Below are 18,485 nucleotides of genomic sequence, written 5' to 3' on the forward strand. Positions count from 1 at the left end.
TAGCTGCGTGACCTCGAGGAAGTTACTTCAAACCTAAAGTTCAGCTCCAAACTAGATCTGCCTCTCCTTGTTTTGCTTTGGAGGGTTTTTTGTTTGTTGGTTTGGTTTGGGTTTTTTTTTTTTGGGGGGGGGGGGGGGGCGGGGGGTGGTACTGGGATTGAACTCAGGGGCACTTTACCGTGAGCCATATCCCCAGTTCTTTTTATTCATGTCGAGACAGGGTCTTGCTAAGTTGCTTAGGGCCTTGCTTAAGTTGCTGACCCTGGCTTTGAACTTGTGATCCTCCTGCCTCAACCTCCAGAGCCACTGGAATTACAGGCATATGCCACCATACACGGCTAGGCAGTGTTTTTAAAAACAGAATCACACAGCAGTTGAACACCTGAACTTTGTAGCCAGACAACCTGCATTCAATTTCTAACTATATTAACTAACAGGCTGTGTAGCCTCAGACAGGTGACTTAATGTCCCTGTCACTGTTTTCTAGTGTAAATGGACTGAGGAACCCCTGTCTTACAGCCTGTCATGTGATTTAAATGAGGTAATGTATGCGACACATTTACAATAGTGCTTGGCACCCAGGAGGAGCTATTAAAGTTTGCTAAAATTTATAATTTTAGAAACACCTGGATGTGTGGTTTTCTTGAAAGTACTGGAAGATGTGACAACCTTGTGCCATACTTGACTGGATGGGGAGTAACCCCTGTCCTTGTAGAGAGAGTGTGTGTCCTGCTTTCCAGTCCAGCACAGTGCCCACCTCCTCTGCTTTTCTCATCCCAGTGCCAGCCATGTCCCCGAGCACCTTGAGCCTGCACTTGGTCTTTGGAGTGGATATGAAGTAGCTAGTGAAATGCACACATGCACTTTACAATGGCGAACCAGCTAATCCACCTACAGCCCTTCTGGCACTGTGCTGGACATGCCATTGCACGTGGTAGCCACAAATTCCTTCCTGCTAGAGGACCCCTACCTGTTCATCTGGCCCCTGTGGGAACACAGCTAATGACAGGGAGCTCACTACCTTATAGAGTATCTTCTTGATGAGTCTTTGTCACCTTTAGAGCCAGGAACAGCAACCTCATCCATCACTTTGCCCAGAATTCCTCTTAATTCCCATCACATGCACTCTTCCGGAACCCAGAGCAGAGGGTGTGCCACCTCCTTTGGGAGTGCTGTGCCAAGCCCCTGTGGGCTTGGCAGAAGCTTCGGGTCTAAAAGCCTCTGGAGAGCCTAGAGCCACAGTGCGAGGTGTCACGTGCTGATTGTTCAGGCAGGCAACTCAGTGTCAGCCCCTATGGGCAGAGGGAACCCTGACCAAGTCCAACTGTGTGACGTGTCAGCACGGGGGTCAGAGCTGGGTTCTCATCCCACTTCACACTTTCTAGCTGCCTGATAACGTGGGGCAAGACTCTCAACCTCTGTTTCTCTTTCCATCTGGATTAGATGCAGCTCATAAGACCCTCCTGTTCACAGGGCTGCTTGAGCAGCTTTTCTTTCCATTGAGACCGCGAGTCACCCCATCGTCCCCTGACCCCAAGCAGCAGGACAGAAAACTGGACCCTGTCAGGGCTCTGGACCCTGGTGCTGTAGCCATGGCTTGGGAGGCCCTGCCCCGCAGGGCCCCTGCTGCATGACCTCTGACAGACACAGTTCTGAACCTTAGGTAAACAGGTGGTCCAATCTCGAACTCAAGGTCCCTCCAGCTAAGATATCTGAAAGCCACAGAAGCTCTTTTTCTTTAAGAACACAGCCATACTGGCTGAACAAAGCCCTCAGCTTATCAGGACAGCAGAAGACAGGCAGACAGTGGGCCCTCAGTCAGCCATACCAGACCTGTCCTTGGAGGGCTGTCTTGCAGCCTCAGAACAGGCAGGGGAATTGGTCACCTGCTCCTATGGATTAGGACAGCCTATGGTCCAGGTCTCCAAGGAGCAGCCTGGGGTCTGCAGCAGTGAGCAGACCTGGGAGACAGGCCCGTGCCCCAAGAGGCCCCACACATAGGCCTGCTTTCCTAGCCCATCTCTCAGGGCATTCTCTGCAGCTGTCAACACCTGAGAGTTCCAGCCCAGGGCTGAATTTTCAGGAAGGGCTGGGTAGAGACCAATGCCGTTCTTGCTTGTCTGCAGTGTCACATGTCCCTGGGAAACCAGAGAGGGAAGGTGCCAAGGAAGCCTTGGTCAGTACCATCTGAGAGTATTAGTGCAGCAAGTGTACATAGGGACAGGTACTAAGTAGAAAGATTGCCTCAGGGTGGTCTTGGCCAAGTCACTTGAACCTTTTGGGCCTTGTACCTGTTCGCCAACTTTCTGTTACTGTGACAAAATACTTGAGATAATCAACTTAAATGAAGAAATGTTTGCTTTGGCTCATGGTTTCAGAGGTTTCAGTCCATGGTCACTTGGCCCATTCACCTGTGGGCCTTTGGTGAAGCAGCATATTGTGGTGGTGAGCATATGGCAGAGGAAGCTGCTCATCTCATGGTGGTCATGAAGCAAAAAGAGAGGAAGGGACCAGGGTCCCAATTTCCCCTTCAAGGGCACTCCCTGTGACCTAACTTCCTCCCACTGACCACCTTTCACTAGAGACACCTAAAGTCCCCCAGGTAGATGTTAAGGAGCAGTTGGATTTTCAGCTAGTACACATGGTTGGAGCTGGAAAGAGGGGAGCTGTCAGTGCCAGGTGGGAAGCCACCTGGAAGATGTGAGGTGAGAAGTCCATCCTGGGGAGCACCAGCTGAGGGAGGATGGGCAATGAAGGATCTGCCCAGTCTATAGGACCAGGTCACCCCAGCCAAGCAGCTGCCTCCAGCCAAGCAGGTGCTTCCAGAAGGCAGAAGGCAGGGCAGACAGGATAAGGTAATCCTGTGACCTTGACAAGGACTGGTGGTCAGCAAAGCTGGACTGCAGTGACTGTGCAGCCTGGAATGGTGAGGAGGGTGGATGGCAAGTACGGACAGCCCTTTCCAGACTCGGGCTGTATGGGCCAGCCACGGAGCTGGAGCTGAAGCGGTTTGGGATCCAGGGTGGCTTGAGATGGGAGAGTGCTAAGCCTGTGTCCGTGGATGGAAGGAGCCAGGAGATGTCAGCAGGTGAGGGGGACCTCTGTGCAGGCAGCGGCACTGGGTCCTCAGGCAGAAGGGACCAGACACGCTGACACACAGCTGCCCCTGTGCCGTGCTTTTCAGGAAACACAAAGCTGGACAGGACGTGGCCCAGCCGCCATGGAGTAGAGAAGTCGCAGGCTCCCGTCTTTGCCAGAGCTTAGCCCTGAGCAGCCCGCTCGGGCTCTCCACCACCTTGGACTCCACTGGCCCGCCCTTCTGAAAGCCCTCTCCTCTGGGCTTCCAAACCACAGCCTCTCCTGGCTCCTCTGTTTGGGGAGGGGTCCCTGGTACCATCTTTTTCTGCTCACCTTATCCTTGGGGCCACCCAGGCCTCTGCCCACGACACTATTCTCATCTAGCTTTTCTTTCTCTTGCACGTCTCCTTCTCCTGATAGTTCTGCACAAAAGCTCTCCTGCGTCCCGCAGACTCCCATGGGTTGACATTTCTTCACGTCCCTCTCTGAGTGTGAGAACAGCAGCTGAAAATCAGGACCCCCATGGCACCCCTCTCACCCTTGAACAGCGCCACTTGAGGGAGCCAAGCTGTGAACTTGGGATCTTTGCTTCTCCCTCATTCTGACCCCTGCCCCAAATGGCCACTGAGGGCTGTGGCATCCGTACCAGAAGACCCCTCATGTATGTCCTGGCACAGGATCCTGGACTCCCCTCCTCTAAACCACACCCATGCGCCCAGAGCCAGCCTGTCTTTGGCCTTTATATCTACATGAGAGACAACTTTGAGCAGATCTGAACTTCTTAATGTGGCCCCCGATGGTGCGCTGGGTGCGCTGGTCTGCGCTGCGTGTCCAGCCTCAACTCCTCTCGCCCACCACGCCCCAGGCCCTGCCGCTGCGCCTGGGTCCCTGCGGGGAGTCCTCCCTTCCTCCTCTCACCATCCTCCCCAACTGTGCCCGCCCGGGCTCTCCCTTGGTGCTCCCCAGCAGATGGCACACACCTTCCATGGCACGGCAAGGCATGGTATATGGCTCTGTGTGCGCCGCAGTCAAGGTACCGCCCTTGAGGTCTCCGTCTCTTCTCCTTCTTTCTCTCTGAAGACCCTGTGCCGTTCGTTTGAGCTTGATATGGAGGAAGGAATGAAGGGGGCTGAGACAGCAGAGATGGGTGATGCTAGGGCCACTCCTGCATTGGCTGAGCATAGAGCAGAGCCCGGGTGCAGCAGAGGTCAAGAGGCTGTGGGCAGCACGGGGAGCTGTAGGGTGGAGGAAATCAGACTCTGAAGGACACCGTCGTGCTCGGTGGTCAGAGGAACTCAAGTCTCGTGGACCCGCCAGGCAGGGCTGAGTGGAGGTTGGTGTCGGGTGGCCGTGGCACCGCCAGCACAAGGAGACCTGGTCACCCTCTCTTCCTCTCCTAGTTGGGAAAGGGTGCCCTGTCTCAACCTGCTTTCCCTGAAGACTGGGTCCCAGGGCACAGGGGGACGTGGGAATAAAAGTCAGGTGTGGACAGCTGTGTGTTGGTGAACACTTGTCATTCAGTAGCAGACATCCCTGTTTGACAGGAGGGTGCTCTTCCTGAGAGCACCACGCAGTTGCTTCTCCGCTACGCCCCTCCACAGCCTGCAGTTCTCCTCTTGAACACAAGATGGCGCGTGCCCCTGACCGTGGTTGAGGTGGCCTGGGGGCCTGAGGACCCTGCCTGCCCGGCTGGTCAGCACCTGTAAAGGTGAAGGAAGGGCAGTTTTAGACCCCTTGAGAGTCAGATGGCCAAAATTAGCTTGTGTGTGAACAAGTGTGAGGTCTGAGTGTGGTGGTGTGTCTGTGAGAGCCTGAGCGTGGGGCGTATGAGGAGTGTGTGCAAGTGTGTGAATACAAGGAGCATGGGGCAGGAGTGAGGGTGTGTGAGATGTGTGAGTGAGTGTGTGAGCGTGAGGATGGGGTGTGTGTGTGTGCGAGGGTGAGTGTGAGGTCTGTGTGAGAAGGTGAGTGTGGCTGGGTGGGCGTGAGTGAGTGTGAGGGGCTGCAACTGGGCGTGACCGTGTGTAAGTGTGTGTGACTGAGTGTGAGGGGTGTGTTTGGGCTTTGAACGTGGGGATGCATGTGCGAGAGTCTGTAGGGTGTCTGAGTGATGTGAGGGGTAGCGCAACTGGGTGTGGAACACACGTGAGAGTGCATGAGTGGGTATGCGTGTGAGTTAGAGTTTGAGGGACGTGTGTAATTGGGGTGTGAGTGGGTGTGTGTGTGTGGGTGCGGGTGAGCGTGGGTGTGGGGCAGCCCTTCCACTGCTGTCGCAGCGCTCACAGAGCCATCTCAGGCCTGTTCCTGTGACATCCTCTCGACCCTCAGCCGAGGCCCCTGGAGCAGGGCTAGGCCCTTGCCGTCACCTCCTGGCTTCCCCCAGTCACTCTGCAGCCCTCTCACTTGAGTGTGGTGATGGGCAGTTCTTGCTGGCAGGAGTGGAAGGCATGCTCACCTCCTGCAAAGCGCCCTGCCAGCGGCCCTGGGGCTTCATGAGTCAGAGAGCTTTCCCCTGGAAGTCGGCCAGGATGCCCGTGGCCTGCCACGGCCTCGCCCACCGGCGTCTGGAGACGTGCACACTTACAGTGCTAGAACACGGCAGTCCGCTCACCATCGGCGGAGCCCGTGGGCCTTGTGGACTTCCTTCTGCGGGTGGAAATGAGAGTGCCCAGTTCAGGGCCCAGGGCCTCAGTGACCTGAGCCCCAGCAAGCAGGTTGAGAGCTCTTGGCGATTCCCGATCTGCCTGGGAATCTGGGTCCTACAGAGCTTGCAGCTTGACTGAGCCAGGGGTGAGGGAGAGAGCACGGGCTCCTGGCGTCCAAGCTCTGAGGCCAGGGAAATAATGGTGGTCCCTAGCATTGGCCTCCCTGGAGTGTCAAGGTGGCTTCCTGATGGATTGTTTTTGCCCCTCATGGGAAGTGGATAGGTTCAGGGTAGGCAGGTTCAAGTCCTGGTTCTGTCCCTTTCTGGCTGTGGGATCTTGGGTGAATGTCTTGCCCTTTCTGAACCTGGGGTCAGGGTCCTCTTTCTCGTGAGGTCATTGTGATTTAATTCAGGTGAAGTTCCCAGCACAAGGTGAGCTTGGTGAATTACAGCTTCTAGAGCTACTGCTGTTATTTCATGGGATTTTATTCTCTGCGACTCTGGTGGCCTTCAGCGGCTGTCCTGTGTGGCCCTCACTCTGTGGCCCCATTGTCAGGGCTGGCTGTGGAAAGGAGCTCGTCAGAACTGCGGCTTGGCTTCCCTTGGCAGGAAGCACCAGGGCCTGCTGCTCTGGGGAGAAGGGAAGGTGTGGCCTGCCTTTCAGAGGGACAAGGTGCAGGGGACCACCGTGGGTCCAGGGCAACTCGCTTCCTCCCAGCCCACGGTGCTGTGTGGTTCCGTATCGTCCACTGCAGGCGTCGCTCCCGGGCTGGGCAAAGCTAGGAAGCCGTGTATCTTCGGAGGTGGGAACCTGCCTCTTCTCCTCCCCGTTTTTTTTTTTTTTTTCCTTTACATGACACCTGTTGCTCATAGGTACAAATCAAACGAAGAGTATGTATATGTGCGAGGCCGCGGCCGAGGGAAATATGTTTGTGAGGAGTGTGGAATTCGCTGCAAGAAGCCCAGCATGCTGAAGAAACACATCCGCACCCACACTGACGTCCGGCCCTATGTGTGCAAGCACTGTCACTTTGCTTTTAAAACCAAAGGTAAGAGACAGCCAGCCGGGGCACTGGCTCTGCCCACCGCAGGGAGCTCCCCTCTGGGAGCCCCAGCACAGGCCTCTTCGCCTGGGGCCTGACACCTGTTTCCTGGGTTCCCACCCACCCGGGTGCCCATGGCAGAGCAGCTGGCTCCAGACTGGGTGGTGGCACCCATGGCTGCCCCCGCAGGTGCTCCTGGATCCCGCACACAGCCCCTCCCCGCACCTGGCCAGCCCCGCCCCCTGGTGGCACTCTTGCCCAGTTCTTGGTTTTCTACTTACCTCATCACTCTTCCTTTTGCATGTCTCCTTAGCCGTTTATCCACTGATCTGATGACGTCCAGCATCCACACTTGTCACTGCCGCTCTTGCATCTGGAAATCCATCCCACTCTGGGCCACTCCGCACACTCGCATGCTCACACGTCTTGTGCAGAGTTCACCCCCTCCACCCCTCCTCACCGCTCCCGCCATGCCCTGCTCCACCAGGCTTCTCAGTAGCTCTTAGCAAAGGGCCCAGCTGCCCCACCCCTAGGCCAGCAGCGTCACTCCTGCCCCGGCCACACCCCGCATCAGGGTCAGGACAGGCTCTGGCGGTCCCTATGAAAGGAAGGACTGGCTGTTGAGAGCATGCGTCCCAGAGAGCTGTGATGGGTAACATGGGGCCAGGCGTGCTGCAGCCCAGGTGCTGGGGAGGTGAATGAACCAGGCCCATGGGATTCTTGGGTGGAGCTAGTTCTTTCCCTGCAAGATCTGCAGGCAGGGTCCTGCCTCTTGCTCACTGTTCTTGGGAGCTGAGCAGAAGCGGGTGCCTGGGAGGGAGGCACTGGCCCTCAGCACCCTGCTGGTTTCAGCTTCTTATGCTTTGCAAATGCCCGCGTCATGATTTGGACACAAAGGTGCTGTCTTCTCCTCTGAGCACGTTGGTGGCCTTCATGATGGCCCACATGGTTTCCCAGGGAACTTACGCAGTGCAGACTTGGGCTTTGCCATGTGTCCTTTCTTCTGTTGATAAGGCTGCTCCCAGTGATGACAGCTAGGCAGCCTCTGTGGAGAGATCCCAGTGGAGCTCCAATTGCCCTCCTTCCTCCGTCCTCTTGTTGCCTGGCCCCTCGCATTCTTTCCGTGCTAGATCAGGGGCCAGTTTATCACATCCCCTGACTCAGTGGCCTCCTCTCTGGCCAGGTTCCTGCTTCCGGGCTCCCAACCCCATTAGCTGACCCCTACCCTCCTCTGTCCTCTTGACATCGTCTCTGGGCTGAACTCAAATTTTCTCACCAAGGTTTTGGGTTGGACAGAGCTACACATCCTCCCACTTCCTTTTCTGTGTCCTCTTCTCTCTTAGTGTCTCAGAAACAATGTCCCAAAAAGTGCCTGGAGAGTGCAGATAGGCCCGGAGCCCCCTACCCTGCCTGATGAGCACCTCAAAGGCATCCATCCCTACAGCCCCACCATACCCAAGGCAGCTCAACTCAGCTCAACCCTGGGCACAGGCTCTGCCCCCACATGTCCCCTCCAATCCAATTTCCTGTGGCCTTAAGAAGCCAGTTGGGATTTTATGGAAGAGAAAGATGGGAATAATTGACTGACAATTTAAGTAATATAGTCTTCAGCTCTAAGAGTGGAGGACTTCTTGTTCAAGCCCCTGTGAAGCTAAAGAAAGTGAGTCCCAGAACCAGAGTGACCGTGCACAAGAGCCCCTGCCTCAAGGCACCAGGCCTTCCTCTCCCTCTCGGGAGCAGGTCCTCCTCCCTCTGTAGGGAATGAATGGCCAGATCTGCAGTCAGATGGCCTCTGGAGTGGGTGGCAAATGCTGCCCCTATGCCCAGAGTGTCCAGGGGTACACAGAGCTCCAGGCTCTGCATGAGGTGCTGAGAGAGCCTCGTGGCCCCAGGCCTCGTGCACACTGGTGACCAGCACACAGCTGTCCAGGAGCCTCAGCCTCTGCATGTAAGACAGGAAAAGCCCATCCCCACCGACTTCCCAGCACAGGCAGTCCCGAGGGACCCCACTCAATTCCTCTGCCTTGCCTGTTTTGCCAGGTCTGAGTAGGATCTGGGGTCTTCATGGGAACCCCCACTTTCTAGGAGTCGCCTCGTGGAGGCCACTCCTGGCCTGATATCCCTTCCTGGGTCTCTCTGAGCTACCAGAGCCTGGAGGCTCCAAAGGACAGAATCGGAGCAGATGGGACGCGGTGGAGTGTCCTCGGAAGCAGGGCAGCCTGTAGTGCCCAGAGGGCCAGGCCTGGGAAGCTTGGCTATCGGCCCAGGATTTTCCCTGCCAAAGCCAGAGGACATCTGAAAAGGCAGAATCTCGAACTCTGCCTAGCAGAGGGGGCCTCTTGGGGTGGTGGCAGTTGGAAGCAGAGAGCAGACGGGCATGGAGCAGGGAGGACACTGGAGCTGTTGGCCCTCCTCGGGGCCAAGTCTGATAACATCGGCCCCCGTCCTCTGGACTGTCTGCACACCTCTCAGGCGACCTCCACCACTCTCCTCTCTCTCCCTTGAGCTGTGGCCTGGCAGTCCTCGGGGCCCCTGTCACCCCTGCTGGCTGTGCCGTGCCTGAGAGCCCTTCCTGTCTGTCTCTGTCTGCCTGTCTGTGTCTCGTCTATGTGTCAGACGTGGAGGTGGCAGCTCAGGCCCCTGGGAGCTACCTGAGGAGCAAAGGCTCCTGACCTGGAGAGGTCGGTCTGTTTTCCTCAGGTGGTTTCCAGAGGTCAGCAGGGTGGCCGCGCCATGTGCAGGCTGTTGCGCCGATCACAATCTCAGAGGACAGAGATGGCAGCTGTGGACAGGCCTCGAGTCCACTCGGCCAGCAGGGTGGGGGCAGGTCTCCCATCACTTTCCATCCACTGGCCTCTCCTCCTCTCCAGCTTGTCTCTTTCAGTGGGGGGCCGGGTTGACTGCGAGAAGCTGTGTCTCTGCCCCTCAACAGGGAAATGGCCTCCAGGCTGAGCCTGCAGTGTTGAGGAAGCCTCTCCCTGTTCAGAGGAGTCAGGGAGGGAGACAGGATGACACTCAGGGCTGTCATCCAGTGTCTGCTCCTATGACCTGCAGAGTCACCTCGGCCTCCCTGCAGCCTCGGGGGTGGTGGCAGAGGAGAGGCAGACCTTCAGAATGGGGACTTTGTGGGCCTTCTCCTGAGCACCCCTGAGGCCCAGACCGAAAGCCATTTCCTCATGAACATCTCCTGGGTGTCTCTCTCCTCCTGGCCCAGCTGGGTGTGTGGCAGAGTCCCTGGGTGATCTCATGGAGGCGGGGTCTGCTCTGCGCCAGCCACACTCTGCTGCCACATGGGTTGTGTCTTCACATCCTCTCGGCATCCCCACGAGGTAGGTATCACTTTACAGTTGCAGAAATGGACTCAGCAAGTTACAAAGCTTGCTCAGGGTCACACAGCCAGCAGGGGCAGAGCCCAGGCCCCCTAGGCCTCGTGCTCAGAATGCTCTTATTCCTTTCCTTCCCTGCATGGAGCCAGCAAGGCCTCTGGAGCCCTGAGACCTGGGCCCAGTCAGTGCCCTACACTAACTAGCACTGTGACTTTGGGCCACGTGTCAACTGTGTTGGTTAAGGGAAGCCCTGTCACCACCCAGGACAGCCGGTGATCTTATCTAATGGTGTCGTCTGCACCTGAGCCCAGAGTTAGGTCAGCAGCAGGGACGGGCCTCAGCCTGATGGGGGTTGGATTATATGGTCTGTGAAATCCCTCCCGACACTTCTGATGGCATTTCCCTACCGGGCCACTGTACACCCACGGTGTGCTCAGCGTCTAACGTGGTTGGCAATAAACCTAAACCATCCAGGGGGTAATGATGACAAATGGCATGACAACCAGAATGAGTAGTGTTCATGTCCTTGGCGGCCTGGGGTAGTCAGTGGAGGGGGGTTGGTTCCAGGCCTTGAGGGGTTGGTGTCTCTGGTCTATGGAAGCCCCAGCAGCCTCTTCCCACCTCTTAACTATCTTCAGGCTCATGATGGTGAAGATGGCGGTTCACGAGGCTGGATAGGGACCTTTGGGAACCCTTTTGGCCATAAGTTGTCTCGGGAGGATGGTCAGGAGTAGAGCAGCCAGGTTTCTGTCCAGTTGAATGAGGGGAGGACACCTCTTCATCTATCCTGCTGCCCTTGGCTCCTTGCACCCCAGGGAACCCCAGCTTAAGGTCCCCCCCCGACCCCTCAGCAAAACCCCAAAGTTCTCCCAAAGGATGATTGAGAAGCACTCTTCGGTCATCCGTGGGTGGTCCCCCGCTCACCCCCCCATGCATCTCCTCTAATCGTCTTCCTATTCATTTCTCCACGCATTGACTTTCCCTCCTCTCTGTTCCTCCCACTCTCCATTTGTCCTCCCGTCCATCTCTCCTTTCATGCAGCTTCCTGTCCCTCTATCCTACTGTCTGGTCTCCCACATCCACATGTGTGTGAGCCAGCCAGCTGTTCTCCTTCTGCCCATGTGTTTACTGACCCCCTTTCCATCCATCCTTCCACGAATTTCCCTGGTCCACTCATCTACCCTATCTATTCAACTCATTCTCTCCCTCCCATCGATTTATTCTCTTCCTATTCTGCTTTCCATATTTCCTCTATCCACTTAGCCATCCATCCCTGCACAAATCTCTCTTTCATCCATTCCAGGATGCCTAACTCTTTCCTCTCCTAATCCATTCATTCAATTAATAAAGTTCATGAGACAAAGCACCTGACTCAGGGAACTTATGATTTATTATGGGATAGTGTATATGGAAACACAACAAGTCTCGAAGCACAGTTTGGGATTGACAGGTGGGCCCAAAGGAACATCCTGAGGCTTCTGGCCTGTGTTCTTCTGGGGCGTGCTGGGGGTGCTTGACGGGTCCTCCCAGGACACGGCTGTCCACAGAACCTGTGGTCTGGGAAGTGCTGTGCACACGGCAGGGAGAGGGGAACGAAGCTGCTGTTCCTGTTGTCCTCATCTCACAGAGCCGTGGCCCCTGCTCCATAGCCTGCAGGGCTGCTATTAAGACGTGGAGCAGAGTTGGCCTCCCCTGAGGGTTTCGTAGGCAAGGGGCAGGGAAGGGCCGGGCTGCCCGGCCCTTCCCTGAACCACCTGCATCCTGTGTCTGCACTGCACATTGCCTGGGGAGAGGGTCTCAGCAAAGAGACTCCACCAAGGAAGCCAGGCTTGAGCCCCGGCCCGGCGGCTCCCAGGTTCCTGGCCAGTAGATGTCACTCTCACTTTCTGTTCTCTCTCCAATCCTAAGAATAACTGCCCGGTTCCTCTTCACAGACCCTAAGATTCTGCCCTATGGGCTGCCTGGACCAGAGGGCATGTTCAATCCCCACCCTCCATGTTGCTCAGTGGGAGCCCCCATGTCACTCCAGCACGTGAGGTGGCCAGTCATCCTGTCTGAGGCAAGTCGCCAGCTCCTGGGCCCAGACTCAAATCAGAATCAGGAAAAAACTATTGCACTTGAGGGATCTTTTAATTTTTTTTTTTTTTTTGTTTTGTTTTGTTTTGTGTTTTAACCAGCATTTCTTTCTCTCATTGTATCCTGTCCCTTCACAGCCCCACGCCCTCCCCATCCCAGTCCTGTGTTCCATCAGGACCCGCAGCTCTGGCTGCATGTCTTCTGGCTGCGTGTCTTGGCCTGAGCATTGGGGCAGAGGGGTGCCTGGCCCCTGCCCAGCCCCTGCCTCGGGCAAGGCCTTGACTGGTGCGAGAAGCCACGACTGCCTCTGGCCCTCCCCAGCCTGTCCTGCAGCTGAACCTGAGTCTGTCCTCGTTTCTTTCCAGGGAATCTGACTAAGCACATGAAGTCGAAAGCCCACAGCAAAAAGTGCCAAGAGACAGGGGTGCTGGAGGAGCTGGAAGCCGAAGAGGGTAAGGAGTGGGCACGCCCGCCCTCCCTGCCCCTCTCCCTCTCCCTTCCCGTCCGCCCTCCTCTCCACTGCTGCCCCCTCCACCCCTGCCTCCCACCCTCCCTCCCTTGCCTTTCCTTTCCAGTTTCCTCAACTGCTGGGGCACAAAGGTTGAATTCACAGATGATGGCCCCCACTCCCGGGGCTGCTGCTCAGCGTGGCTATTGTACGCTGCCTCCCACCATGTGAAGCGGAGCCCCATTGCCCGTGGAATCCGTGAATGTTCACTGGGTATGAGCACATACGCAATCGCAGTCAGCGATGAGTGCCCACTACCAGCCAGGCACATTCTAAACGCAGGCCCTGAAACAGCTCAGCAGACCTTCACAGTGACTCTGGGTACTTACTCTACAAGCTCCACAACCACACTCTGACATGGGCCTGAGGGTTCCAAGAACACCAAAGCCAGATCCAACAGCCCCTGTCACCTGCCAAACCCCATCCCACCACCACAACCCAGCCACGGTCCTCCAGCACCAAGAGACATGCTAGAGCCAGTCTCCCAGCACACAGGGAAGAGGGGAGAGCTGATTGAGGTCGTGGGTCTGGTGAGCACTGCCTGACCTCAGCATCAGGTAGGAGGCCAGGCGGGCTTTGGCAGATGGACAGGTAGCCCTCCAGCAGAGACAAATCTCTAACCACAGATTTCTTAAAATTAGGATCAGTACTTAGACTGTAACAAGGGGAAACTGTGTGTGTGTGTGTGTCTTGTTCGGTTTTCATTTTTTGGATTTGGAGATATATTTGCAGTCTTAAAAAAAGAGTTAAATCATGTTTCCTTTTAAGTAGAATAAACCACCTATAGAACAGAACACAGTGAAGTTGGACCTGTACTTCCCAACACCAAACTGTGGGTCTCCCACGCTTGTTAAGAATGCACATCAGGCCATTTACAGATATGGTTTCATTAGGTCCTCCAAACAGGTGGTAGAAACTTGTGTTTCTGCATTTCAAAAAAGTAAAGTTCAGACAGGTAAAGGCAGTCACTCAAGGTCACAGAGATACACTGGCTCCAAACTGTCCCTTTGCAGGGGGAGGCTGAGCCCAACCCACAGCCTCCCTGGTGGTCCCTGCCTCCCACCCAACCTCACTTTCCCAGTGGGGCAAACAAGGATGACCACATTCACTTTTGTGAGGATGAAGTCTACACAGTCCTTCCGGAAGCAACTCCTTGAGGACAGCTCTGTTCTGAACTCCATTGTACAGTGTCAGGAAGCCTGTGCTCTAGAGGGGGAGGCTGACATTGAATAAATGTGGAATGGAGCAGGCGAGAGAGGCAGAACAAAAAATAAAAGGCCAAAGACCATCTGGGAGACTGGAACATAGCCACCTGGGGTCTGCGGAGAGTTCTCTGGCAGAGGAAGCAGCAGGTGCTCAGTCCCTAAGACCACAGCACTTAACTCGGGTGGCTGGAGCCCGCTGACACCAGGACAGTGGGTCAGAGCCCTTGGGCGGGGAAGGTCAAGGGGGTGAGCTTGGTTGTCATTCAGTGTAAGGAGGGTAGAACTGGGAACGTCCTCCAACCACCAGGACTCTGGCTGAGTACAGGGCATGGCCGGCAGGGGGCGCAGGGGAGGCAGTGGTTCAGGTCAAGCGCAAGGTAGGCTCAGGTAGGCTCGGGCTGGCTGTGCGAAGTGCAGGCGAGAAGTGGTCGAATTCTGGGTAGATTCTGAGGTAGAGCTCACAGATCTTGCTGTCACATCAGAGATGGGAGAAGAAGAGGTTAAGGGAAAAGGAACACAAGGATGGCTCTAAGGTGTATAGCCTAAGAGACTGGAAGGATGGAGTTGCCACCTTCCGCGACTAGGCAGATTCAGGGCATCAGGAGTTGGGGTGTGCTGGACGACAGCTTGGAAGGCACCTAGCCTCCGGTGGCCAGCGTTGCAGCCCCGCCCCGGCGAAGATGATGTTGAGCGCGAGCGCCACCGTGTGGTTCATCCCAGTCATGGCCCACACTGTGGCGCCGTGGCATGCTGCTTTCTGCCGACCTCCTTCGATGGTCCCAGGGCCCTGAGCTCGTGCCTGACAGGACTTGTTGAGCTTTATCCTTGATCCCAGCAGTGGCCAGGGGCCGGGTATCTCTGTGAGAGGCATCGGGAAGGAGTGAGCCAGACAGGGACATGTCCCCTAGAGTCCTGCGGGAACCTGGAAGTGGAAGGTGTGCCAAGTATGCACAAGGCAGGGCACACTTGGCTACCATTATTCATATGGGGGATGACCAGGACAGGCCACCTCAGTCTCTGGGCCTTCCCCATCAGTAAAGAAGGTCTTCAGGGGCCCTCCTGATGAACATCAGGAGATGCTGGTCCTGACTCTCTCACCAGCAGCACCACCCATCTGACTTTGATCTGCAAAATGCTCACAATGCTGCCCAGCTACCTGCCTCCGAGATGGAGCTGGTCAGAGCTAAGGCTTATCGGGTGCTAACTGTGCGCTGGACCTCAGAACCCTCACAACACCTTCAGGAGGTAACTATTGTTACTAGTCCCCCTCCCCATTTTATAGATGAGAAAACTGAACAAAAAGAAAGTATGAGTTAGTGTCACACATCAAGGAGATGGTGAAGTTAGGATTCAAACCAAGGGCATGAATATTTTTCAAAGTATAAAATCATTTTTAAGTTGTCAGTGTAATAATACAAGGGCTGTGAACCTTAGTTCTGACTCAGCCAGGAGCTCAATGGGTGATCTTGGTATACCCCTGCCCTCTCTGTGCCTGGGTTTTACCATATCTGAGTGAGGAGCAGGGGTAGGTGAACTCCTGGGACTGCAGTAGTCTCCTGCCAAAGTCCTTGGCAAGGGGACTCCAGTTTGGCCTGGGAACAAATTTCAAAATTTTGCCCCCACCATCTCTATCCCCCTTTCTATCCCAAGCACCTGCCCCATCCCCTGTTTCTTCCAGGTGCCTCATCTTTTTGCTCTCTGGTGCCAGGAGACTGCCCTTCACCTTGTGGCCCTCTCTAGCTCCACCCCGTAGTTTTGCACCTGCATCCCACTAAATGCCCACTTTTGTCCATCCTGGGCATCTTAGTTCTGCATATTGATTATCTGGAAGCAGTGACGCTGGGCATCCTAGCCTGGGGGAAGCTGGGCCTGGAGGAGATCCAAAGCCTGGGTGCACCAGGGAGCTGGGTCAGCTCCGGTGTCTGGCTGTCCTAGTCAGTAGCAGGTACAGTAGTGGCATATGTGAGTGATGGGCTACCTGATGGTTCAGCCCACCTGTCACCAGCCCACACTCCAGCCAGAAACATGGGGTTGCCATTATCTAGCAATGGGCCAGCAGGACCCAAACCTCAGGGCCTTCCAGGTGGGCCAAACATCAGCAGAGCTCTCTGCAGCATCTAGAAAGAATGCTGTCCATTTCAGATGTATCTCAGACTAGACTTAATGGTGACCCACCTGGTCCAAGCTGCCCCATGAGAAGCCAGACCAAGAAGCTGGCATTTCAGAGCTGCTTCCCCAAGATTAGGAGCAGCATAGGTTTCCAAAGGGTAGTGGCATCTCAGGACAAGAACATGGCAGGGTGGGCCCTGCTCTGTGACTTAAGGCCAGCTTAGCCAAGCTGTTCACAGGGGCCACTTTCTACTACCTATCAAATGCCACTGTGCCAGCCAGCAGCACCCTGGTCACAGTGTCAGATGTGTGTTTAGACTGATCGTGCAGGCCAGCTTGGAATGATAAATTTCATCATTAATGAATTCACAGTGACTACAATTTTGGAACCCTCGCTAGTTACCAAACCTGCATTTTCTCCTCCTAGCTAACCCTATGAGGTGAGACTGTCATATCTGTTTGACAAAAGGGGAGACTGAGGCACAGCAAGGCAACATAACTTGCTCGTGGTGAAGTCAGCTCTGATTATTAATGAAAAAGGAGGCTGTCTTACCTGCTGTGGTTCAGCCCCAGACCTACTGCTACCTCCTTGGGTAACTAACTCTCTTACCTCAGTTTCCTCATCTATAACCTGAAGATTAGACTAATCCCAGCATTCTTTGAGGACTATGTGGATGAATATACTTACAGCTCTTAGATCTGCACTAGCACATGGTAGAGATGAAGTCATCGTTGTTCACGATGACTTACAAAGCATTCTCACATCTGTTCTGTTGCCGGGTCCACCCGGGGATCTTGTGCCATTGCCATGGCAATTCTGCCTGGGTGGCAGACCAGGAAACTGGGCTTTAGAAGGAGCAGCCATGGCTGACTGCAGGTCTCCCGCATCCCCCCTCAGGAACCAGCGACGACCCGTTCCAGGACTCGGAAGGGCGAGAGGGCTCCGAGGCTGTGGAGGAGCACCAGTTTTCAGACCTGGAGGACTCAGACTCAGACTCAGACCTGGATGAAGATGAGGATGAGGACGAGGAGGAGAGCCAGGACGAGCTGTCCCGGCCATCTTCAGAGGCGCCTCCACCTGGTCTGACAGCCACAATGCGGGCAGACTCCTCACCCGTTCAGGGTCCTCAGCCCCCAGATGCCATCTCTGACAACGAGGCCACACGAAGCGGCTCGGTCTCTGACGCCGAGCACTTGACAGCCAGCAGTTGCTCCACGTCCAGCCAGAGCATCCTGGGTCTTCCCCAGCTGGGACTGGCCCCATCAGGCCCTGTGGAGAAGGACACAGGCTCAGCCCTGGGCTCTAAGGCCATGTCCCCCAGAAGGACATGGTCCCCAAGCAAAGAAGCAGGCAGCCGTCCACCACTCGCCCGCAAACACTCACTAACCAAAAACGACTCATCTCCCCAGCAGTGTTCACCGGCCCGAGAATCCCAGGCCTCAGTCGCAAGCATTCCTGGCCCCCAGATGGGTTCAGGAAGGGACATGGTCCCTCCTCCTTGTGGGTCTCCAAGACTTGCACTGTCTTCTCTTACTCCCCACCCCCTGGGAAGAGAACTGGCCCCTCGAACACATCTATCCCCAGAACTCGAGGGAACCACAGATCCAGGCACCCCCAGACACTCACCCACCAGGAGATGGTCTCTGGGTCAGGCTGAGTCACCGCCACGGTCAGCGCTGCCATGGAAGTGGGCCCTGAGTGGGCCGGGCAGCCCCGCAGCGGGCGAGTATGGCCCAGGCTTGGGGCCAGCTCCGCGGGTTCTCTTCCCGCCCACACCTCTACCTCACAAACTTCTTGGCAGAAGCCCCGAGACCTGCACCTCCACGTGGGTGAGTTCCTGCCGTGTCACTCCTGGGGGTGGGAGGGTTACAAGTTCACACTTTCTGAGCTTCACACCTGGAGCTGAGCAACTCTGCCAGCTAAGTAGTTTCCTGGTAATCCAGCAGCTGGATTACCCATCCCATGCCAGGCACCCTCAGCCATCTGGGTTATGACTCTTGGTCGCCCCCTCAGCAGCAGCAGGCATGGGCTCTGGAGTTGACGGGTCAGGGTCCTACCCCTAGGGAGAGCTGTGGCCTTGGATGTGGGTGTGATCACTTGTGTTGTTCCCCACCTGACCCAACCTTGGATCCTTTAGGCAGATGGCAGAGCTTGACCCAGATCATCCCCATCTCCAATGTCATCCTCCCAGCTCCCCACAACCAATATGGCTCCTGTCACACCATGAGCACAGTTGCCATTGACCCACGCCACCCATTGTCACTGTACCTCAGCACCCCCCTGATGCCACCTGTCAGCCTGCTCAGCGTTGTCCCATCACCCACACAGTCACCACCCTACTGTCATGCCGTCTCTGTGCCACCACCATCGCTGTCATCACAGCTGCAGGTCCCCACCACTGACAACACCATCGTTGGCAACTTCACCTTCCAACGCCTTTTCTGCCACTGTGTTATGACCTGATATTGTCACTCCTGGAGAAATCTTGCTTGATT

General features: G+C 55.8%; 1 protein-coding gene across 4 annotated transcripts in view; it reads left to right on the forward strand.

Moving 5' to 3' along the window:
• Positions 1 to 18,485, forward strand: part of Hivep3 (HIVEP zinc finger 3) — a 460,068-nt gene that overhangs the window by 436,724 nt on the left and 4,859 nt on the right. For all 4 annotated transcript variants that reach the window (XM_047541216.1, XM_047541224.1, XM_047541232.1 and 1 more), the window contains 3 exons: positions 6,596 to 6,771; positions 12,533 to 12,619; positions 16,888 to 17,819. In XM_047541216.1, coding sequence (XP_047397172.1) covers positions 6,596 to 6,771; positions 12,533 to 12,619; positions 16,888 to 17,819 — 1,195 coding nt within the window. The remainder of the gene's footprint in view (positions 1 to 6,595; positions 6,772 to 12,532; positions 12,620 to 16,887; positions 17,820 to 18,485) is intronic.

The sequence above is a fragment of the Sciurus carolinensis genome, chromosome 1 (assembly GCF_902686445.1).
Source record: "Sciurus carolinensis chromosome 1, mSciCar1.2, whole genome shotgun sequence".
NCBI lineage: Eukaryota > Metazoa > Chordata > Mammalia > Rodentia > Sciuridae > Sciurus > Sciurus carolinensis.